The sequence below is a fragment of the Onychostruthus taczanowskii genome, unplaced genomic scaffold (assembly GCF_017590055.1).
Source record: "Onychostruthus taczanowskii isolate IOZ18803 unplaced genomic scaffold, ASM1759005v1 scaffold22, whole genome shotgun sequence".
NCBI lineage: Eukaryota > Metazoa > Chordata > Aves > Passeriformes > Passeridae > Onychostruthus > Onychostruthus taczanowskii.
Genome location: NW_024499462.1, coordinates 4,539,575 through 4,564,254, shown reverse-complemented (window position 1 = coordinate 4,564,254; position 24,680 = coordinate 4,539,575). Strand labels below are relative to the sequence as shown.

The 24,680-nt window shown below is 38.7% G+C and overlaps 1 protein-coding gene across 1 annotated transcript in view; it reads left to right on the top strand.

Annotated features, from left to right (window-relative positions):
* Positions 1-24,680, top strand: part of BICC1 (BicC family RNA binding protein 1) — a 90,362-nt gene that overhangs the window by 30,970 nt on the left and 34,712 nt on the right. The window contains exons 2-3 of the mRNA XM_041405021.1: positions 2,536-2,582; positions 14,769-14,838. Of these exons, the coding sequence (XP_041260955.1) occupies positions 2,536-2,582; positions 14,769-14,838 (117 nt within the window). The remainder of the gene's footprint in view (positions 1-2,535; positions 2,583-14,768; positions 14,839-24,680) is intronic.

Below are 24,680 nucleotides of genomic sequence, written 5' to 3'. Positions count from 1 at the left end.
ACATTTGGAAGCTTTCTTAAACATAGGTACTTACTTTGGGAGTAAACATACATGCAAATGTAGATAATGGTGGGTAGCATTACAAAATTCATAAACTACTGATAGAAGTTAAATTTCTTTAACTGCAATTTCTCCCCATAAAAGCCAGAGGAAATTTAGGAAGTAAAATAAAAGAGTAAGTAGATAATTGGTACAAAGAGTTAGATCATATGAGGAAGGAGGGAAAAGAGAGACAATCGCTGGAAAATAGCTGACCTCAAAAGAAGCATAATACATTGATCTGTGTAGTTTGTCTTCAAGTTTTTAGGGCTTTTCTCTTTTATGGTGAAATATGTCAGTCTAAATATAACAAAATACTTTAAGCCACAATTCTGAGCATCTTTTCTTTATTAATTCAATGCATAATGGAGATGGTAATGACTAGATCACCTTAATATAGAAGCATGAGGTATGATCAGAGACATACCTCTTCCTGGATTAAATAGTGCTGCAACTTGGACATGAAGCGACAAAATTCCAACAGATTGCAGTATCTCTTAACATGTGAAGAACAATTCTGAGGGATAGACCTTCAAATTCAGTGTCTTTCCAAAAATCACCATACTGTCTGCCTTTCCTTTTCATAGCTATCACGAGACCTGACAAATGGGTTATAATAAAGCATCTTATGTGCTGAAAAGTCCTAATGAAAGACCCTATCTTTATAATATGTTGTAACAACTAAACCTCCTAGTTACTAGCTAAAGGTTTTTATAATGTGCAATTTGCTCCAACTTTCCTATTGTCTCTGCTGTTGTGGGTTTTTGGGATGTTTTCATTCCCTCTTCTTTCCCACTTTGTCCGTGCTTGTTGGATTCTTTCTGTTGTGCCATCAGTTGTTGGTGGGGCCAAACTGTAAATCAGGTCACCAGAATGATTCATATTAAAAATAAACCTACAATAAAAAGCTTGGAATCCTCTTTGTCAGCATTCTACTTAATGCCCTGCAGAGCATCGCTGCTATTATCTTAAGCCATCTCTTGTTTGTATTTCAGTTTGGAAATTATGCATTTGCAGCTGGAACAAAATCTGTCTGTTCTCAAAACTGTGGCTTCAGCCACACATCTGTCACGTTCTCATCTCCAATTTATCTTGTGTACCCTCTGATTAAAAGCATGTTGGTCCCATGTTCCACTTGCAATAGAGTGGTGGTGCTCCTCCCTTCCCAAAAACATTCCCTACCTCTTCCTCAGTTAATGGAAAACATGTCAAGAAATGTGCACCTATCAAGGGGTTGCTTCAAGGAAGTTGTCTTTTTCTGCTTGTATCAGTAGCTTGTAAATCTGGAAAACAAACCTTCCCCAGTTGTTTTCTCTGCTTCCAGAAGACCTTGTTCTGGTGAAATATGAACCAGTTTGCTCTTCTCATGAAGGCACCTAAGGGTTTTGAAGATGGGGAGGGATTTTTTTTTCCTCAGACTTGTGGAACTGGGGAGTCTGGAATTGCTCTGCAGCAAGATGAATGCTTGACAGGCTTCATTTGCTGCCTCTGTTCTGGCTGCACTGGAGCTGAATCATGAAGTTCTGAACTGTATTAGATAAATCTTGCTAGTGAGCTCTTCTCTGTGGTATTTACGTGTTGTTATTGAGATTTTGAGAAGCTTATTTCAAATGTAGTGGCACTTCTTCCTCTGGGGTAGAAGTCATCCCTTGCCTCCAGCCTGTGTCTGCTCACTTGCATTTGCTATCACATTGTATTAGCTGAATTAACAGTTCCTCAAGAGTTTGGAATTGGTTGTGTAATTGGAGGAGGAGGGCAGAACTAAGCAGTTGAAACACAGCTTTGAAGCCAGGGTGATGGGGTGAGCTCAGGGGGTCTGTTTTGTGCATGAGAAATACAAAGTTGCTTCAGTAATCCTGTACCATCCAGGAAACTTTTCCACCCTTGGAGTTCTTTTTGAAGGCATCCCTTTCTCCAGGGAAAAGGAAATTATCCTCTTTGTAATCAGTTTGAGCTGCTGTGTTTTGAGCTGGTTGCTAGTTCAACACAGATAACCTACAGCATAAGCTATGTGCAAACAGTTGTATCATTTTAAGTGCAATAATGTGCATTAACTAAATTTGCAGTTATGGGTTTAAATACAAGTGGGAGATAATCCAGGTCGTGGTCTTGAGATCACTGAATAATGTGATACTCGATACAGAAAATCTTGTACTCTCCTAGCTTTCTTTTGATCCTGCTGTTGGTAGAATTGCAGGGCAAAGTATGCAGTGTGACTAAATTGTTACACTTAGACCATGTGGATTTTGTAACTAAAATATCTATCAGCATGTTAGAGCTCGAGTACCCAAATACGAAGAGTTCAGACTCTGTCCTTGGCAAGTGGCTTGTGAAAGGTTAATCTGGGTATTACTCAGCTGTTGACAAATGTTTATTGCATGAGAAAAAACACCCAGAGTTACTTTACAGTAGCTTGTACTCACTGAGAATTTCTATATGTAAGCCTGCAAATTGTCTCCTGTGTATTTAGTAACCAGATCCCACTTTGTTTTACAGCTGCTGCAGAGGGCAAAGGGAAAAGTGGGGAAGACTTTTTTCAGAAGGTAAGAAAGATATTTCAATTCTATAACAGCACCTAACTAGAGAGAAAAAAAAAAGATACCAGTTATTCATGCATGTGATCAATTAATTAAACTTCACCTGCAGTTTCTGCCATATTGACCAAATTTTTAAAAATTTTGTCATTTGAAGTGTCTCCTTGCTACCAGCCATGCATGGAATGAGATGAGGAAGGTTCTTTGGTGTATGCTCCTGTTATCCATGCACAAAAACAATTTTACAGTTATAACAATTCTTATACTGAAAATGTTAAAATATGCATGATAAACATTTGTTATGCTTAATTGTTAACCCAGAAGATGTTGTGAGGTGGTCTTAAGGAGATTGTCTGTGGATAAATGCTGCATCCTGTTATTAAAATAATGCCTTGAAACTTACTGTGATATTGTTGAAAACATAAATATTTGGTTGAGAAATGCAATGGGCTTTTAAGAAAGAGATGCACAATCCACAGAATGATTCAACAAAGTTTGTGGCTGGACAGGAGGCACGGAAGGACTGGAAGAAGGAGTCCTGCAACTAAACTACAAAATAAAGCATGGTCAAGAGTAATGACTTGCAAATTATTTTTGCAAAGCAGCATAGTATTGGGGGAGTTTAAATGAAAGCTGGTATTGGTCTGCATAATATTTGGTGCACCTGGGTGTTGTGGTGCGTTTTGAGGTGGGGCACCCCGGGGATATCCCTGGAGGGCCCCCTAGGCTGTGAGTTGGCTGGACAGGAGGCACGGAAGGACTGGAAGAAGGAGTCCTGCAACTAAACTACAAAATAAAGCATGGTCAAGAGTAATGACTTGCAAATCAGCATAGTATTGTTTTTTTTTTTATCTTTTGGTTTTGGTTTTTTTCAAGAATAGTATGAAGAACATTATGAATTATTTTAATGAAAAGGTGCATATTGCAGGCTAATAAAAATGAGCTGTTTTGTCTTTAGTACAGAGAAGACAGTGCAGACTTTTCTGTATGCTGAAATGCCTTGACACTCCTTTTGGACTTCTTGTCCATTGAAATAATTTGCTGTATTTTGCTATAATTTTAAGTGGTCATTCCAGAAAGGAAGATGTGAAAAGTTGCTTTACCCTGCATGTGACATTGCGGGATGCCTTGATAAAGGCTGGTGAGGAGGAGTGTATATGCTGCCAAAATGTTTGGATTTTCAGATTTATGTTTCTCTTAACTAACAGTAAGAGTTATTTTTCCGGATGTGGTGGTTAACTGTCTGATATTAGTGTGCACAGAGGAGAATATGTCAATAGTGCCTCCTTAGGATTTTATCAAAATACTTTGATATTTTTAACTTGCTGAAACAAAGCTAAACCATAGTAGCCTATGCTTTATTCTAAACGTTATTCATTTTACCACAGTGTTTTCTGTCTCTCAGATAAGTCTGCTCATAATTCTTAAAGATGTAGATGAACTATTTATTCTTGAGTGCCTTATCTGTTTGACATGTGTATTTGATTACTTGAATATTTACTGTAGATATGATGTACCTTACAATTATGTAGTCACTAGTGTAATAGCAGAAAATACTGTGTTGAATTCCATAGGAAAGCCAAATAGGCTAAACTTAAGTATGTCAGTGAGTGCACTCCTTATCCACACTGATGATAGAGTGGCTATCGTGGCATTTAGGTCTTGTCATATTTGTGCATAATTATTATCTAGGCAGAGTGTGGGTGCTGCAATAGGTTAAAGCTGCTTCATTTTAGCTGGCATTCTTCTTAAAATATCGTCAACTCCAGAGTGTAGATTTCTGAAGTTTCTGAGCACATACACACAATGCTACAGCTAATAAAACCAGATGGAAATTATCTCCTTTGAGTTCTCTTTTTTTTGGAAGAAATCTCTGGAAGGTTGCTCATAGCTTACTCACCGTCTCTGTCTGTGCAATTTCCTTTAATCAGGGTTAAATTTTTCCTCTCTCATGTGAAATGAATAAGGCAGAGTATGTGGAGGTAAAATGAAGACTCAATTCATGTGTTTCAGGTTGGTGCAGTGAGCAAGAAAGTGATTTGTGGCATGAGAAACACATTGCAAACTAAGGCAGCAGGACACTTCACAAACTCAATATGAAGCTGCAGCAAAGGCACTTTTTGGAGCAGTTCAGATAATGAGACTTCAGGACATTATTGGCAGGATTTTGAGGGGAACAGGGAGGGCGAAGTGCATCCTTGAAAGGCCACATCTAGAACATGAGGGCTTTATTTGCAAAAATAATGCTGTGTTTGGTGTGTTCTGATGAACCGCCCTCATTGTGGAAGTGGTTGGAAGTGGTGTGTGAGGTGGTAGAAGTTTTTATAGGAATGCTGAAATGGCAAGGCAAAAATTCAGGAAGGTTATTCTGTATGTCAAGGCATGCAGACCAAGAAGGAGGAGAGATGATGCTGTGCCTGGGGGGTTGGCAGAGACTCAGCCTGCATTGTTAAGCTGCAGAGAGGCTTTTGAAGAAAATTGATACAAGGGTTTGATGCTAAGCAGTCTTTTGCTGGTCTTCAAATATGTGAGAAAGCAGTATTACCTGGATTTTCATAATCAAGCAGAATCTCAGTGGACGTGAACTGTTCCTACCAACTTTCAGCTTCCAGAGTTTAATAAAACTTTAAATGTCAAAATGCATTATTTCACTGAGTATTTTAGCAGAAACAAGCACATGTAATGCAGTTGCTTGTGGAGTTACAGAATAAGCCCCAGTTCTTGGTGAAATTCAGGTAGTTTTTCTGCACTTTTGTGTCAGGGAAGATCAGGTGAAGAAGTGTCCCTTCCTCTGGTCCTAAATTCAAGTGAAAAGTAAATGTCTTTTGGTAGTGTCACTTTCAAAAGCCTAAAGACTTTATCATATTTTCTTCTAATATTTCTAACTTTTAGAGGGAAAAGCCAACATCATCTAATGAGGATTTTTCAAAACCACTGGGAGCTACTAATAATTTAACAAGAAATAAGTTAATAATGGCATAGTTTTCTCTGTAGAGCTTTTGGATCTGCAGTTCAGCAACAGGTAATCCTAAATAAACATGGATTGCTCTGCTGTTTGTTACATGCTATTTATGTAAAAGATCCTTGTGGGCCTTGCTCTCTAAATTGTTTTTCTTATTTATCCTGTGAGGAGAATACATAATATGAAGTTATTACATGTCCTTGATACAAAGCCCATTTTCGGTTGATGGTGGATGTTTTCCACCGAGTTCTACAGCATCTGGTTCATGCCTCATAGGAAGCAAGACCCTTTCCCCAGCAAAGCCAGGACATTGTTCCAGGGAACAGATAATTTATGTAGCCCTATAGAGGTGTGTGGCACTCCTATATAAAATGTAAGAAGGTGGTGATTCTCTGTGCTGAAGAGTTCATAATCCAAAACAGGTGAGGGTTGGCCCTGTGGACAGAGAGGAATTGCATGCATCATTGTGGTTTGAATTTAGCTCTGTCATCATCAAGTTGGTTTCTTTTCTTCTTTTTAAACACTTGGGAATCTTAGTGCTGATGGTAATCTTTCATTCTGAAACTTCTTTGGACAGGAGTGTATCTGTAGCCTTCTCAAGGGCCTGTGAGCAGTAGGGTGGGTGATAGGTGAAGATTGTGGCTTTAGTGGAATTTGGGTGGAGTCCCTGGGACTGCACGTGCAGAAGGTGGTGACTGGAAATCATGCACTCATGGTGCTCTGCACGGGTCACATTCAAGCTCTTCATTTCAGTATTATTCAGTGTGCATGTGTTAGTGTGGGCTTTGGGAGTATGCCTGGAGGGGCTCCTCAGCTCTGGCTTTCCTGGAGTTTAGAGTTCATTTGCAGAGCTTGGTTTTGTAAGCAGCTCAAAATACTACCAGCCAGCTGTAACTTGTGTGTTTTACTGGTCCAGAGTGTTTGGCATTCTTTTATGTTTTGGGTTTCTTCTGTACCTTTATTAAGCAAACAGAAGTGGTGTTTGCATGCATTTTCCCAGTTGCAGATAGTTAGGGTTTTTTAAGATATCTCTGGATTTAGGCAAAAAGTGTATTTAAATGCTTGTGTTCCTCTTGGCTGCAGTCTGTTATTCCCTGAGGGAGACACAAGTGCTTGGAGCTGTGAAGTTGCAACTGGGCAAAAGTTTTGTGTGTGTACTAAAATATCTTCTGTTAATTATTAGGAGATTAGGAATGTAAAGGAAGACTAGTGCTTACATGTAGCATGTTTAAACTGTGGCTTCTCATTTTATTAAATGATTAGCACTGTAGAAGTTACTGAGGCCACTTTGGAAACATGATGTGGTGAAACTGTCCTTTAAAAACAGGTGCTCTTTCAGTCCAGGTATTTGGAAACAGTAGTAGCAAGAGACTAAAACAGAAAACAAACAAACAAATGCCTAACCAAAGTCAAAAAATAAACCACCTGTAATTATTTGAAGATGTGAAAAATAGCTATATCTAACTGCATCTTTAATCATATTTCTGTTAAAGTCCTTTATTAATGATTGTGCATTTTTATTTATTTAGGAGGCTCTGGCAGCAAAGGCAGCAAGGAATCTTCCTCAAGCCCTGTTTGCTTATCTAAGATGTAAAAGAGCTTGGTTTGCAACATCCTGTGTTTTCTCTTGTATCTTTGAAAAATATCTTTTATGTTGATCTGGGACAAACCTAACTGTTGCAATATTCTTACACGTGAATATATTAATACAGTGTTGATGTATGCATTTTGTAAGTAGGTAGTATATTCTGATACAAAATAAATTTAATTTTCTGCTTGCAGTAGGTCAGGCTGGAAGTGAATCAGTCTCACTTTTTAATCTCTGAATGTGAAGCATATCTAGAGCTTCAAATGCAAGTGGCTTAGGGCATTTTCAGGCATTAAAAATACTAATCATTGACCTGAGACTAAGATGTCTCAAGCTAATTATTATCCATGTTCAGGACCAACTTCTGAAGGTCTTTTCGTGTGTCTTCAGCCATGACTATTCCCAAGCTGCCTATTTATAACTGTAGTTCCCCCAGGGCTGTGTTTCCATTTCTGGTGGCAGCTCTCTGTTTCTTGCACTGTTATTTATCTGGTGGTGAGACCTCATGAGCTGGTGGTGATCAGATATTATCATGAGTCTTGTCTCTGTTTCAACCACACCAGCAGCTTGGAGCTGCAGGAACTGGTTCCACACATTCCACTTTTTCTGGGTAGAAATCAGGATCTGCACTAGCATTAAAATAACCTCTTGATGTAGAGTTTGGCTCATAGCATGTGACAAGGATATATTAAGGCCATACGTTTCCAGAGCTGGCTTCAAGTGCCTGGCTGGGATGGGACTGCTGGCATCCAATTGACACTGAGCTTCCTCTCATTTAGCTTCCTGGGAAGAGGAAGTGACTGCTTGGAGAGGGCAGTGTGGATTAGAGAGCTGAAAGAATGTCAGTGCAAGTTAACATTTGCAGGAAATCTTGGGATTGAGACATTTGTCTCCCTTTTGGCAAAACCCCACCCAGTGGAAAGGAGACTGTTTAGGTTGGATCAGTTTCTCTAAAAAGGTAAATCAAGAATGCTTACTTAACTTTTTGCTTAGTTCAGGCAGAGCTGAGTGGTGGGAAGGCTTCATTTTTGTGGAAAATGGCACTCATCCCATCTGTAGTATAGTGACCATTCTTCTAAGGCAATGGAGTAATTCCAAGGATTTTTGGGGTTTTTTTTCCATTTCATCTCCAGTTTCTCCTGTGCTGCTTCTGATAACAATGGGTACTATCTTGATATTTTGCCTGTAATATGAAGTCTTAGTTGATAAAGTTGATCTTTATGCCACTTTGTTGCTATACTTAACACTTTGTGCAGGATCTCTTGCATTGTAGAGCAGTAGAGAAGGAGTGGTTTGTCACCACCATCTCAACTGAGGTGCTCAGTGCTTTTCATTCTGAGAGTCAAACCCTCCCTCAGAAGAGAGGAGGGATTTCCTTCTCAGAAATGTTTGTACTTTTACCTTGGGGGAAAAAATACATATACAAGGAGACAAGTATGATAATGATACTACTCAAGAATATACACTGGGTTTCTGGCTTCTAAGGAGGAGAATTGCTGATTTTGGTTTCAGCGGAGAGTTGGATCCATATTGGTGTTTTGAACAGTGTTCTGTGGGACTTGATTTTTCACTGGTACTTTTCTTAGAATTTTTTGACATTACTTGTGTAATTCATTAATGCTATACAGACAGAAACTTCTATAGATAATTTTTTGCATGCTTAAATATTCCCTATTTTTGACTATGCTGTGTCATGTATTTAAAACAAAAGTGTTACCTGTGACCCTTGACTAGTATTTCCATTGAGGGTAAAATAAATGTTTAAATCAAGTGAAGGACTTCAATGTTTTTCCATAGGTAAGGGCATTTGATTGATTTTTACTCTCACTTAACTGTTCTTGCCGTATTTGCAAATTAAGTGCAAAGTTCTGCAAACATTTTTGTTGCAGAAGGTTCACTTAATGTAGTTTTTGGATGCAGCAACAATACTGCAATATTTGCTTAAACAAGACCATTGTTTTAAGAATCATCTTATTTATTTTCAGGTGAATTGTAGGTTAAAACAGAGATGCAGTGTATGTGTGCATACATGCATTCGTTCTCATCCTTTCTAGGCTAAAAATCCCTTACTGGAAATGGAAACAATAAAAATTCCAAAGCCATATCCATATAGGCAGCTTTCCCCAATTCCATCTTTAGTGATTTAGAGCTTTTATGTACAGTCTGAAAGTTTCATTTTTAAAACCGATGTATTTTACTCCGCTGCCTTTTATTGCTTTTATGCATAATCTGTTCATTAGTTTTAGTATTTAGTATAAAACTTTTGATACACATTGATCAAAACTATGAATAAATACATTGCCCATGATGTTGACCTTGACCTCTAATTTTAGCTTCAGGACCTCTTCATCCTGCACATGCTTGCCTTAATTCTTGGTAAGCTCTTAGGAATAGCTGTGAATGCTTTGTGAAGATGGTAAATTTGTTAGAGTCAGTATGGGTTAGGATTACTCCTTGACAGCAAACAGCCTGTGTGCTGCTCTGGGGAAGCCTCAAAGTCTGCACAAAAGCATTGCCCCTGAGAAGTTGTAGGGAAGTGTTGTTGGTGTTCTGCTTAGCTTGACGTGACACTGTGTAGCAGTATGCAGGTGGGAAGCAGGCAAGTTTTCCTTGTTCCCCTTTTATATGTCAATCAGAAACACATCAATGTTTTTTGACAGTTATTTTAGCATTTAATAAGAACTTGAAATAAAAATCACTTTAACAGAGATGGACAAGTGAGTAGGTAAAGATAAATTTCCTGCAGTATTGAAGCAAATGAATTGCAGTGGAAGCATGAACAAAAACATATGAGAGTATTGATCCTTATCCATGCTGCTTATTCCAGACAGTAATGTCTAAAATAATTTCCCTATTACCTTTTTCCAAGACAAGGGAAGAAGGACTAGCCAAGCAGTCACCTTTTCTGAAAATGTGTCTGGGTTTCTGACAGTTGGACTATAAAATGGGAAAATGCAGAGCCCTGCCCTTGAAGACACAAAGGCACTCTCTGTTCTTGTGTGTGGGAAGACCCTGTTGTCCCACTACTCCTTTCTCTACAGACACTCAAGTGGAGCTTGATCCTTGTCCTACTTGTGCATCCTTTGGTTGTGTATTTTAAACAGATTGCACTTACCATGTGAGCTGTCAGTACTTGACACACTGCAGTCAGAGCAAAATTTCTAAAGCATTTTCTGTGTTTTATGGTTTTAATTCTGGTTCTCTGCATAGGAGGTGGGGGTTTTTTGCCACACAGGAGCATAAACTGGAAGCTCTGGATAGTGTAATCTGGAATGTGAGGGTGCCTGGGGCCATTGCTGCTTCTCAGGAACAGCCCCTGCTCCTTACCTGCAGAATTAGTGCTTACACAGGGGAGTCAGACTGTACTGTCCAACTTCGAGTAGTAGATGTGACAAACTGTGAATTCTTGATTGGAATTTCTTATGTAGATGACCTCAGGAGGAAAGAAACCACAACAGGGCTTGGGATGTGAATCCATTGCTGTTACCCACAGTGTTGGCCAGACTTCCATAAGAGCTGCGCACTTGCACCAGGCTTTGGGCAAAGTTTTGTAATCTCTTCTTTAACTCCTTATATTCTTCAAATTTCCTCACCAAACCAGTAGTCCTTGATGCTGCCCTGCTAATGTGCTCTGGCAATGCAAGTGCTTTCTCTGGCCTCACCAGTTTTGGAGTTTGAATTCCCAAATGGTAACTTCACACAACCCTCTTCTGAGTCTCTTTCTTCCTTCCCATCCTTGTTCTTGCCTTACTTTCTCCTCCCCCAAACCAAAAAAACAACAAACCATTAAATATCGTAATTCTGGTTCCATCTACACCCATTGCTGTGTCCTTGCTGCCAAAAGTCATGTTCAGGGATTAGTCATCCTCTCAGATTGTGCCGCATCACCTCTTATCCATTGCAAGAGATAGAACTAAGGATCACCCCATGCAGAATTTCACATGTCTGCTGTGACTCTTCAGGTCTTGTCCTATAGAAATGCATTTTCCTTTAATTTTCATCTAAGTTATATTCCATGATTCAAGTATACCATAAGCATGAACTTGTTTATACAGCTGTAAATGCATGCAGTCTGAGGGGACTAAGACAACTTTCCTGAAAGCTGAAGATGCAAGATGAACACTGAAAGTCTGTGAAACCAAGTATTCTGAGACTAGGCATAACATCTTCATGGTGTAAGGTGAGATTGTCTCTGAGTTACTTTCCCACATCATATTGAAGTCCAAACTTTTATTTGAATTTGTCCTTTTCCTCACTTGTGTGGAAAAAGAATCTCATTTAAGTGGGAAAAAGTGGAGAAGGAATTCAGACTGGGAAACTAGAGAAACCCACTAGTAGATGCAGGTTCCTGTCTGACCCATTTTTCCTTTCACTGTGATTAATACCTGAGGCAGAAAAGGCCAAGATGCCCAAATCCCAAAGGTGGGAAGGTCAGAAATAGGTATCTTACCAACACTAACTATAAAGATTAATACTTTGATTTAATGTGCCTGCTTTAAATGAAGAAAGGTCTGTTATATATGTTGTTCTTGTTCATCCACCGTGTGTAAAATACTTCCTTTGAATTCTGAAATACTTGTGGGCTTTGGGGGAGTTTTGTTTGGTTGGTTTTGTTGCATTCAGGACATTCCAGTTTCCATCCAAAATCAGCTAAGCAAAACATACGGCATAAGAAAAAATAATTTCTTACTATCTTTATGTAAAAACTCCCCAAAGTGCTTAAACTATAAACTTTTCAAGCTGGAATACAAGGAAGCCAAAAGCTTGTCTTCCAGCTGCCTTACAGTTAGGCTTCTTTTCTTTTTTCTTGAAGGCCCAATGATTTGCAATTGAAGCCAATTTTTTCAGGGTCAGAGTAGAATCTGATTTGTTTTGTTGGTGTCTTCCAGTGTCTTGTCCTCTTCTGGTTTTTCTCCACTGAGAATAGCTTACATATTTTGGCTTGTAAACACTACAATTACACTTGGGAAAGGGGAGGAAGGAAAGTTGTAGAAAGACAATTTCTTAGGTTTTCCTTTATTTTGAGAAGAAGCACAACATTATTTGTTGGGGGTTAAACCTTGCTGACAGATATGCATGATCTCTTTGGTCAGTTGATCCCTCAAGGCGAGGAGAGCACTGATTAGTACTCACTCTATCTCTTATTTTGTGTGGGAATAAGGGAAGCTATGCAGAGGTGCTGTTCTGCAGAGATCATGAACTCTGAGTCATCCCTAGGCTGAATTTCCTCTAAATGTTATGTAACTCAAGTATTTATACAATTGGAATGCATGTATTATAGCTGGAGCACTTGTGAGTTCTCGTTTTCATGTGAGAGCAGAACCCCTGTTCTGCTCAGGGTGTGTGCCATATAATACTGTTTTCACTAATGAAGCCATTCCATTGCAACATGCACTTGAGGTTGCCATGGAATTATTCCAGATTTTTCGGGAAAAAAAGTAAAATCTTGCCACTTCAAATTCCCTGGGTTTGAATGGTAAAGCTGAAACAAAAAGTTGATGCAAGAGTGATCTATGCAGTCTTCAATATCATCTTTACTTTCAAGTTTAACTGCTCTCATAAAAACTCAGCTCCAAGTTTTCCAGGGCTTTTGGGACACTGCTGTTATAATAAATACAATACATAAGTAGTAACTTAAATACAATGATAGTTTAAGAAGAAAGTGGTGTAGTTTAACTTCAGGTGTTCTTAGCGAAGTCCTGATTTATTGTAACATTACAGCCCAGAGTTGAAAGCCAGCACAGACTGAGCATTTTGATACTTTAGTAAATGTACTTCATTTAAATGCATCCTGACTTTTTTTTGTCTGTCTGGGATAGGAGATAAACTTGCCTTTGTAGGGACCAAACTGAGTTGTCTTTTTTGGTCTAATGTGGCAATTTTGAACATTACAAAGAGCTTAAGGATAGTAGATGGCCAAATCTCAGTGGCTGGCAGTCAGACTGCTTTTCCCTTGAAGATCTTATATGTGTCTTTCTCATATGTCCCCAGAATGTGCAGCTGTGAAGTTGTGGGTTTTCCTTTTATTTTAGTTTAGCACAAGAAACGGGGAGGATAAAATTTCTTCAAGACAGAAGTCTCCAACCTTTATTAAGAGGGTAAAGGACTGATGGGATGTAACACTTGCCCTGAATGATATGCATTCTTCTTCTGTCTCCTCTCTTGTGGTTCCTTTCATGTTGGATCTTCTATAACTCGGTCCTGCACTGTTCTTTGTTTTAGCATCTCCCTTTTCCTTGTAGCTAATGCCTTCCAATTTTCTGTGTATTTCACTGCCTGTTGCACAATTAAAAAAAATCCTCGCCCAAAGCCTTTTATCAGAGACAAGTGAATTCTTTGAAACAGCTTTTTTCACATCTGGATTCAAAAATGGTGAAAAGTATATGTATGTTGCTGGTAGAATTTCACCCTCCTGGAAATGTTTTATTTCAGCTGTAACTTATTATCCAATAGTGCTGAAACCAAAAATATAGTATAATGAAGTCTGGCTGACGCTTTCAGTTTTTCCACATGGCATGCTAATCTGGAAGTTGTTATGGTGTCCTTGGGATTTGGATGTAGAAGATAAGAATTAGGAACTGTTAGAGAAATCTGCCTTAATTCTAAAATATACTGTTATGGAAAACTTACTGGTATAGTGGCTGTTTTCTTAATGCGTTACACTTCTTCTTGGAAGTGGCTTTGCTAATTATTTTGACATTTTAATTGCTTTCATTCCATCTGAAGTATGATGAGAGGTATGCGCTTAGCCATGCTTGTTGGTGAGATCTTGGTGCAAAAGAGAAGCCTTTAGTGTCAGTAGACATGCCCAGCATTTCTAGGAGCTGGATTTCTATCCATCTGTCTGAAGTCTTTGGTGTCAAGCAGTTCCTTCTCCTGTGTTACAACTAAATTGGGTTGGTGAAGCTCTGTAGTTCTGTGCCAGGATGAAATTTCAGTATGATCTGCCTGTAATAGGGCTGGTGGAGTTTTCACTGAGCCAAAGGCAGCAGCAGAATGAGAGCTGACACTGAGCTCAATGCCTGCATGGTTTTCACAGTGTAAGAGTGTGTGCATAGTTTTTCCCTGTTGGCTGGTTGGAGATGTGCAGGTAGGTTACACACTGTGTTATAATAAATAAAAGCTGTCAAATGTCTGCTCTGACCTGCTAAACTGAGAAGTAAAAATTCTGGAGTCTGGAGAAGTTTATAATGAAAAGCTGCTTTTGAGTAAAGATGAGGCAAACCAATATATTTTGACTTATGGAGACTCAGAAAGACTCAATTTAAATTTGATAGGCTTTACTTAAAAACCATTTGAAGGTAACTGAAGAAATATTTGTGTTGAATTGTAAAGGTTTGAAACTCCCTCAGAGATAGATGTGGAGTCTGCTGTAGCTATTAGTGGTCATTTGAACTTCATGGAAGCTGTTGAGCATTTTGGGTTTGCTCTGTGGAATTCTTTTGAATGATCAGAACTCAACCATGCTTATTAACAGGTAAAAGTTCTCAAGAAAACCAGAGAAGCAGTTAATGGCTTGTGTTATTTCAAAGTAATAACATTTAACAGTGTTAAAAACGCTAAGCATTGTATTTTCAGAAAATGAACATATGCTTTTGCAGGAGAAAAAAAAATGAATTTTTGCAAATACTTTCTTTTTTAATAGATTATGGAAGAAACAAACACACAGATTGCTTGGCCATCAAAGTTGAAGATCGGAGCAAAATCGAAAAAAGGTATTTTATGTTTTTCTTATTATGGGGTGAGATTAGTTGTTAGCATAGTAAAACCAAAGAATAAAGAATTTTTAGAGTCATACATCAATACTGGTCACCTGAAGTATTTCCATTTCAGTCTGCTGTTTCTTAAAGAAATTTCTTGTTGAAGTTATATTGGCTTTATATAGGTACTTGATACACCAACCTATTTTAAGGAGCTTGCAATTCTGTGAATATTTATTTAATCATAACTGCTGTATTAAGCATGTGTGCCTTCTGCTGTATAATTCTGTATCTAATCAGAACAGTTCTTTATTTTACAGCAGCCAAAGCCAGTGTTTCTGGTAACATTTTGGATGAGTGGGTGTTTTGTGGGGTTTTGTGTTTGTTTCTGTAGAGTACAAAGACGAGTGTTGGCCAAGCCCAGCAGAACAGTAAATACTCATTGTGTCCCTGACAGGGACAGCCTGCATGCTTTTTTGGGTTCTCTAAGAAACCTAAGTGGAGCTGTTTCTTAGGAATGACCAGTGTTATCTTTTAAATTATGTTGCTTTTGGAAATCCAGCCTCTTAGTACTAAGTATACAGTCTGGACATCTTTCTTTGAAATAAACTTTCTTATTCTGTTTTTAAGGAGTCATACCTGTGACTAATTGAAAGCAACACTTAATTTCTCTTCTGCATAAAAAATTGAGATTACTGCATGTGTTTCTGTCCAGGCTGATACATATTTAAAAACCAAAAAAGTGAACTTCAGATCATTTCTCTCTATGTTACATATAGAATGTGTAGGTGGGAGTGTGGGCTAACCTTAGTAAATGAATAAGATCTCTTGGGAAGAAAAATTATCTTTTTAGAAAGGTTCAGGATTAATAAAATTTTTATGGTGTAAAGTGAGATTGTTTCTGAGGTACTTTCCCACATGGTGTTAAAGTCCAAATTGATTTTATTTTTTCTTTTCCCCACTTGCATGGAAAAAAAATTTTCCTTAAGTGGGAAAAATTGGGGGAAGGAATTAAGACTGGGAAAAGTGCAAGTGTTCTGTATGTAGGTATTAGTATGTGGAACTAACATTTACAATAATGCAGGAGTGACAAGGTCTCTGTGCAAACCTGGGGAGTTCTCTGTACCCTCTCCTTGGGCTGCTGTGAACTGATGCACACCTAATGCTCAAGAGGCACAAGAGTTTGTTTTTCTGCTGAGGACAGAAAAGAAGAAATAAAGTGGTGCTTGTAAATTTTTTCCCTCTAATTTAAATGGGCTTAGTTCTGAAGAATAAAAGTGAATGAAAGGCCAAGAAAAGAGGGGTAAAAGGTGTTTGGTTGGGTTTCTGCTTTGGTACTTGGAAATGCAGCTTTAAAGTAAATTAATTTAACTTCTTTATTAGTGACCTCAAGTAGAAGGTAATGTGGTGAAGCTCTATCAATGAATTTGAGTGAATTCCCGTGAATTTGAGTACCACAGGAAATAAAACAACTAAGAGTTATGAGCTGATAAAACTAAAAATTGAGGAAAGGGAGCACATATTCCAGCTGGGCATACTGAGTGTATCTGCAGTGGGAATGATTATCCTGGAAAGTCCTTGTGCCAAAAGAAACTTAAGATAGTGAGATAGTGATGGGCTGTAAACAAGACATTTTAGCAACATGTTAAACTATTAAAAAAAGTGTTTCAAATGCCTGTGAATTTCAGGGTGGCTCTAGAGTTAAGACTTGTACTCTCTGGCCAGCTCTGGTGTGCTGGGTTGTGTGTATATACACCTAAGATAGTAAATTACAGCATGTGTACAAAGAACCTCTTAACTCTGAGGTTCCTATTCCTTGTAAAATAAGGTGTAGTTTATATGTTCTGTTTACACTTAATACCAATTGTTTGCAATTCTGTAACTTTCCATTTGCAACTACAGCAGCTGTTTATATAGGGGTAAATATCCCAAGTGTTTAACATACACTTAGCTTCACTTAATGACATTTTGTGATTGAGAGGAGAGCCTGCAACAAATAACTGGCTGGCTCTCCAGGGACTTGAACTCAGAACATGCTATCTGTGCCTGCCTCCTTGGCTGGAGCTGAGTGCCTGAGTCATTCATGGGGGAGCAGCAGCCATGGATGGACAGTGCTTTACCCTGCACTGGACCAGTCATCGCCAAGATATCCCAGGTTTTCTGTATAGTTTTATACTTTTTTTGTATAGTTTTATATAGTTTTTTTGCAGTATACCTGCCTGTGGTTTCAGCAGCTTTACATCCTGTGTGTAGTCATTCACAGCTTTCCTCCCAATATAGGGGGAAAACAATTAGGAAAACTTTGTTTTTCTTTCTGTGATATTGGTCAGTCTGTCGTGAAGCACTTAGGGCTCAATGGTATCGTTCTTCTCACTGCTGGCGACAGTTTTAATTAGACTATTGATACTAAAGCAATAAGGAGAGACTTGTTTTGTTTTGAATTGAAACACAAAGGTATTGAAATTTACAGCCAAGGTGTGCATAGTAGGATTCAGCGAGGATATGAAGAATAAGTTCTGTACAAGATCCAGAATCTTTTCTTGACCTTTTAGAAAAAAATGTGCTATAGTGAAGCTGAAGCACCAAGAGTAGATGACTTGTGAACCTCTGTATCATTTCTTTTCTGTTATATGGATTACAACTTTTAAATTGATGGGTCCAAAATTCTATATTTAAGTATCATAAAGGTAATTCATTAACTTACACTTGATAAGTATTTTCTGATTTTTTTTTTGAATTGCAGAAGACCAATGTCTGAATTGAGCATAAGCAAATTTTAAAAATTTGCTAATTCATATTCATTATTTAATGTGTTTTCTAAAACACCTCATCACAAAGCTAAATTTGAAAAAACTGTTATCAACTCTTAACAGTTTCATAAGGGCAAAACAGGAATTTCCTGGATTTAATGAACACCAGATGCTGTAGCCTTGCTCTAGTGATGAGGAGGGTTAAAGTATTTTGGAATAGATGTTTAGAAAACACACAAACATATAAATCTTCCACAGCATCTTAAAGCAAGCCATTTGTTCAGGTTGCCAAAGAGATTCCATAACATTAAGGATTTAGCAGGGGAAGTGAACAGTTTAAAGCTCTTCATGACTGATTCCATTAGTAGTGAAAGAATTGGCACTGGCACAGTTTGCTCTGCTTTGCACTGGTGCTGTAGAGCTCAGGGTGTATCAAAACCTCATGTTCTGGAGGTCTGGGATCTTCTCTAGTCTGGTGAATTAAAGACCAAATTGAGAGACAGTGACTTTGGCTCTCAACATGCTTTTTCACTCTGTTGTAGTTACTGTTCCTTTGGAATGCTGTTAATTGTCTTTTAAAGATTTATTCAGTGGTATGATGGTGTGGGCAGGTTGCCAAATCCTAAATGGTCAGATGCTGTAGTTCCACAAACATTTTCCAAGCAGGCATAAGATAATGGGATTTTCCCTCTCCCTTTCTGAAATGCTGAGCTGTCTTGTTCTTGTTTTCAGCCCTTTCTGCTGTGCTATCATTGGTGCTCACATGGGGGACCAGTGTGGCTGTTCCTAAATTCTAGCCATGGATAATTTTAACTTTTGGAGAGGGGGTGTCCTTGTTCATTTGCTAGGTGTCTGAGCCCTAACTATACATGCTCATATGTTTCCCCATCTGTTTGTATGGAACTGGAATGCTTAATGCCTTGGAAGCAGGTGAATCAGCAGCAGTGCCTGTGGATGGGTATTGAAGCTGTTCTTTAGGAAATGGATATATGGCAGTTCAGATTTCACCTATATTCCTTACTCTTTTTTGTTTCTCAGTTCTCCCTCCCCCATACCCCTGTGTCCCTTTGCATTCCAACAGCCATAAAGAGGCTGTGGGATATATGTGTGTCCTCAGAATGCAGCTTGGAATAGCTTTTGGGGAACAGCCACCATAACAATCCCATCAGCTCTTGGAAACTTAGTGGCTCTAAGCAGCAGGATGATCAGAGAATTGGAGCAGGGAATATTTTGGGAAGTTAAAAAAGATGGTAAAGGGAAATGCAAGATAAATTGAACATGCAGAGCAGGTAGAACTCTGGGGTCTCTTCCACCATTCACTTTAAAAAAGAACTTCTCTTGCTCCTTTTTCTTCCTCTTACTCCCATATTTTCATTCCTCTTCGGTTTTCTTTAGTTTCCAGCTCTTTATCTGTATCATATCCTGAAATTACCAATTTATTTTCTTTCTCTTTTGAGCTGCTGTTACTTTACCTCTTCTCTTATTTGCTGTTTCTGGCATTGTGACTTTTTGTTTTGCCTTTTTTCTGTTTTTCCTGTCTTATCACTAATGCATTTTAAGTTGGTCAATAAAAATCTAGTCCATGTTCTATTTGTACTTTTTCCATTTGTTTTTACTTTTTACCAAGTAAAAAGTAAAATAAAATGGATTTTTGCTTTTTTCATCTTTTTTAATAACTTCAAAAAATTTGAACTGGTCTCTGTTATCAAAACATTTCCTACATGCTGTTTTTCATTAGCATATCTCCAACACCAGTACAGAGCATGTTAAATTCATATCCAAGGAGAATAGCAAAAAACATAGTGGTACTGAAGGCACTGGAGGAAGGCAGCAATACCTGGCATTGGGCCCTGCTGGCGTTCATTGCCTGGCAGTTTGCTTTCATTATTTTTCATTAAACTTTGCCTTTTGCAAATTATCTTGCAAGTGCAACTGTTTCCCTCTTTGCATCCTGAGCTGTGAAGGTAACAGGCGCAGTGAAGTTAATAACTGTAGTACCAACCTTGAGGCAAATAACCAGAGGGACTTCAGCCATATCAGTAAAACCTCACTCTGGTTTATTGGAATGTTGTTTAGGTACAAGGGAAGCGTTCTGCCTGTTTCAGGAGGCTTTGTGATAAAAGGTAGAGCCTTCTCTTTTCTTAAAACAAATGTCACTGCTTAGTGAACTCAAGGCCAGACTTGTGAGTTACTGCCTTTGATATCTAGAGTAAGCTAAAATGTTTGTCGTTTCAGACCTTTAAATCAACTTTCAGTTGTTTCCCAGTACTGTGATAGAAGCTGAAGTTTATATTTTCAGATGAAACGGGGAGGGAGAGAGCAAAGAACTGTGGTATCAGGCTGTGCAGCCTTAGGAAAGTGTGCAGATAAAATGCCAGGTTATTTCTTCTTTTGCCATAGGCTTTCTGATACATCTGATTGTAGGCTTTTAGATAATTTGTTTTTCTTTTCAAAAATACCTAATTTTCTCAATTCAGTTTGTCAATACAATCTTTTTTGAAGGGAGTGTGAACTACTTTTAAAGCTAAACCTCTAGCAGTAAAATATCCCAGGAGTGGTTAGTCTATGAGTAGTTCAGAGTTGTGCCTGCCAGTTCAGCATCCCATTGCAAGCACTTCATCATTTACACACGTGTTCCATGGAGGGATTACATCACTGCTTAAAACAAAAGTGCATCATAAGTTATGCAATATTTCTCTTTGTACAGCAGCTGAGCTGAATCCCACATTTGTACAAAGGAGAGACTGCCATGCAGAAATTCCACAGTGCAAAAAACCCACCTCAGATTAATTGGATGAGAGTAGGACTTTGACAGTGCATGTGTCCAAACCCAGTATTTTACTATTAAATATCAGTGATCATGGAAGAGTCAGTAACCCCCCACAGCATCATTGTCTAGGTGTCTTGTGAACTTTAAACATCACTGTAACCTCTTGTATTATGTCTGGAAGTCTCTAGAGTTTCCTTCCTCCCAGGAAACACCCAGCCTACCAAAAACCACAACCCCAAAAACCTCCACCAAACCAAAACACGCCTAAGCAAAGTGAAGGGCTCAATGATGCAGATGTTGAGAAACTTTGAGTACAGGGAAAAGCACCTGTGTGGTGTCATTGGGGTTTGGACCCTTGCTTCAGGAGATTCTCATTGCATTGATGGTATTTTGTAGTAAATGCAAAGTTTGGTGGAATTAATAGATTTCTCTGCTTTCAGTTATTGTTGGGATTGCTGAAACACTGAAAGGATTTTGGTCTAGGCCACTAGATCTACATTACATACCTAATCTTTTTCTAAATACCAGGTGTCTTGGTGTTCTTCAGATGCTGGCATGTCTGCAAAGTGCAGTTATATAACCTGAAATTTCCCCAAGAAATTAGCCAAGTCCTAGTTCAGTCAAATAAACATAAAAACAACTGAAAAATGCTTCTTTGTCTTCTGTAACTCCTAAGCAGATAATGCTGTGCTCTGTGTTGTTGTGTGCATATCTTCACTGAAGGAGTGGTGAAAAATGGGGAAATTGCAACAGGGAAGTGGTGGAGTTGTCATCCTTGGAAGTGTTCAAAAAAAAACCCCACCAAGCACTCATGGCACTCGCTGCCATGGCTTAATTGACAAGGTGGTGTTCAGTCAAGGGTTGGGCTTCATGGTCTTGGAGGTCTTTTCCAGCCTTAAATCCTGTGATTCCATTTAAAATAATCACAGTTAGGATTGCCTTATTTTTTTGGTCTTTAGTGCTTTCCTTTTCTTTAATGCTTTACGTACATGTTACTCCTTCTTAATATAGTTGCAGCCATAACACAGGGTTTTAGTAGTTTCCTTAAATGACTTCCTTCTTCTGGGCCAAAGAGACATCAGTTATTTTTTTTCCTTTTCCACACTGTATATATATTATGCCTGATTTTAATTTTATTAAAAAGTGATTTGGAACTAGCTGTATTGTGGAAAAACCACAGAAATTAAAGATTGTGGATTTCAGAGATGGTTCAAGTTGCATGAAAACATTTTCTTGCAGAAGCTACTTAGTCATAGTTGATTGTTCTTAATTGTTTCAGTAGAGAAGTGAATCCTGCCACTTTTTTTAAGACTATGCCCAAGTAAAATGTGAGGTAAAAGTACTCATGTTAATAGGATTAAAAGTCCTCCTATAATTTCATTCACTTCTAAAATTGCAATCTTTGCATTTGTAGCCATATATAACCTTTAAATGTGCATTAAAGTGTTGTGAATAATAGGAAACAGAACTTCATGTGCTGGAATTGCATGTGTGCCTGCCACTACTTACCTGTGTTGCTGACTTACCAATTTTAAAGGAAAACACTTTAATATTTTAATTTTAATTTTTTAAATACTCTTTAAATTACTGTAGAAGAAATTGATGTTGTGTGTTTCTGTAAATGCAACAAGGCACTGAGTTTTATTTTGCACCTGAGTCTTAAATGCTGAATTAGCCCCATCTGGGAAGGTCTCACAAGCATCCCAGGACTACCAAGTACTTCAGACCTGCTAATGAACCAAGAACTCTAATAGTGGTTTTTCATAAGTTGGGTCAACTCCTGCTCTTGACCTACTTTCATATCTTTGTGTGCTGTTTCTAGTTACATTAAAACCCCAAAATCAAACCTGATCAAGTGAATGTGGGATGTAATCAACTAATTTTCCTGCCTTAAATTCAGTGCTATGAATAGCCACTTAATTGGTTTAGAGCCTTAAGCTCCAATTAATAAAAAGGGGGTAGGGGAATTAATCAGGTCTTTGGAGACCTGCACTGATATGTGTAGTTTTTATGACAAACTTGAGCTTGTCACCCACTAAGAAACTTTTGAAAACTGTGCTAACTGAAAGGCTGTAACCCTAACTCTTGCTAGGAGCCAAGCATGTATGGAGTGATGACTCTCCCTGTTCCTGGTCTTTAGCTAGGGATGAAGGGATGTAGAGTGATGGAGAGAAGAGAGCATCTAAACCTCTGAAGTGCCTGGATGCTTAAGCAAACAGAAGTAACTTTTGTATTGGTCTCTTATCAAGGTTTAATTTGTTTAGTCTCAGCACTGATTTCAGTGTGCACATCAATAGAAGTGTTGGCTCAACTTGCCCCAAGTCATCCTACAGCTTACAGAGAAAGTAATGTACTTGATCTCAGCTGGAGCTCTGCCAGCCACTTAAACCTGCTGCTGCTCCGGTGCCTGCCTTTGCTCATGTGGATCCCCACCCTTCAAGGCAAGGAAATAGTCCTTTGACTATTTTCTGTCCCTGCCTGATGCAGTGAGATGAGGGGGGGTGGTGGTTTGATGGCTGCTGAGGGCCCCTGTTCCCTCAGGAGAGTAGCTTTTCACCTGGTTACACAGCAGGCAACAGAAAGGTGCTGCAGGATGGCCTTTAGAATTCACTTCATGAGTCTTTCCCAGCTGCAAATGGAAAGGGGATCCCAGTGCCCCAGTTTGAGACACCTTCCTGTAACAGCAGTAGGCACAATAGGTTTTGATCACCAGACCCCAGGACAGCCTTATTCCACATGTTGTGAATAGTGATAAAGGTGCACTCACTTGTGCCTTTTCCAAGGGCTGGCCAAGGCAAGACTGGTAACTCCTTCTGCTAGAAACAAAATTGGGGGAGGCATGGTTGTTTTCACAGCTGGCAAACAGCACAGATGTGGTCTTCCCTCTCTCTCCTGCCTTGCTGCGTGCTTCCAGCCTGCCTCCTGCCTCCATAGCTCCCTGCTGGGCAGCCCAGCCCTGCAGCCTGGCATGCCTGGTGCCAGTCCCACTGACGCAGGGGGCATTCAGGGCCGCTGGGCTATGGGGGCCAGTGCTCTTTTGTCAGCAGAATTTTTCCTGAAGCTGCTTAGTTTTGGTTCCCAAGGTGTAAAGTTTTGGGTCTGACTTCATACCAGTTCAGTAAAGGTTTTCTCAAAAATCTTGGCATTTACATGCCTTTTCCTTATTGGTGCCCATGACAACAGAACCATTGGTTTGGGTATTCTGTGTCAGCTCTCTCTGTGTGCAGCAAAATTCCTTTGCAGCTCTTAATTGACCTCACTGAAAAGAGGAGAAAAGATTCACCCTGTTATGCAGTTGTCCAGCTAAGGACTGTGTATATAAATAGATTTCTTAAAAAAAAAAAAAAATCTGCTCATATCTTCAAAGTAGATAAGTTGCACATATGATTCTGCAATGGAATTGAAAGTTGCTCATGCCAGGAGATAAAGTGTGCTCTGCAATGTTTCTTGAGAATGCTGGCAGTATTTGGGGAGGGGGTAGTAAGATGGTTTCTTATCTATGCAGTTGCTTCATAAAATAAAATTTCAGTCAGATCTAGTAAAGGGTCTGGGAAATTACAATTTTTTTCTGTTCCTTGGAGTGGCATTAAACTTATTTTTGTTTGACCTTGTTGCAGCAAAACTAATGGTATTTGTATTACTCTAGTACTTTTTCCTTTAGAGAAGGGATTATTCATCCTCTTGAGTACTTTCCGTGAGAGAAGATGAACTCGGTGTTAAGCGTCCATAGTACATTTTTGTTCTTTTGTCACCATGTACTTTTTCTTGGGTTTGGTTGGAGAAGTGTTAAAAAAGGGCAAGTGTCATGTCTCATTTTTTTTTTTAAGTCTGGCATACTCCTATTTCCATGTGTTTCAATCCTAATTGTTGAGAAGGCATAAAGGGATGCTGAGAAGTTCTTGCTACCAAAATAGTGTATTACTGAATGAAAATATATTACACTAATATGAGTAACTGAGGGTGCTAATTTCAACACACCAATTATGCATTAAGCACAATCAAGCATTGTTCAGTGAGTGGCAATGATATGTCAGGTTAGTAAACAGAATTTGAATTCTTGTTTTGATTTGGAACAAAAAATGGCTTGAGTGGAGGAGGCCAAAACCCTCCAGCTCTCAAAAGCACAGAAAAACCAAGACGAATGACAGAAATCTACTTTAGAGTCTTGGAACAGTTTGAAGGGGAAAAGATCATATGCCCTTGAATATTACTGATGAGAACACTACATTTTTATACTTTGAAGCAATTATATCTAATGTGTGATATTCTGTAGCTGACCAAAACAATTATAGTCTTTCCAGTTTCTTGATACAGTGTTTTTGTAACTTCCCCAAAGT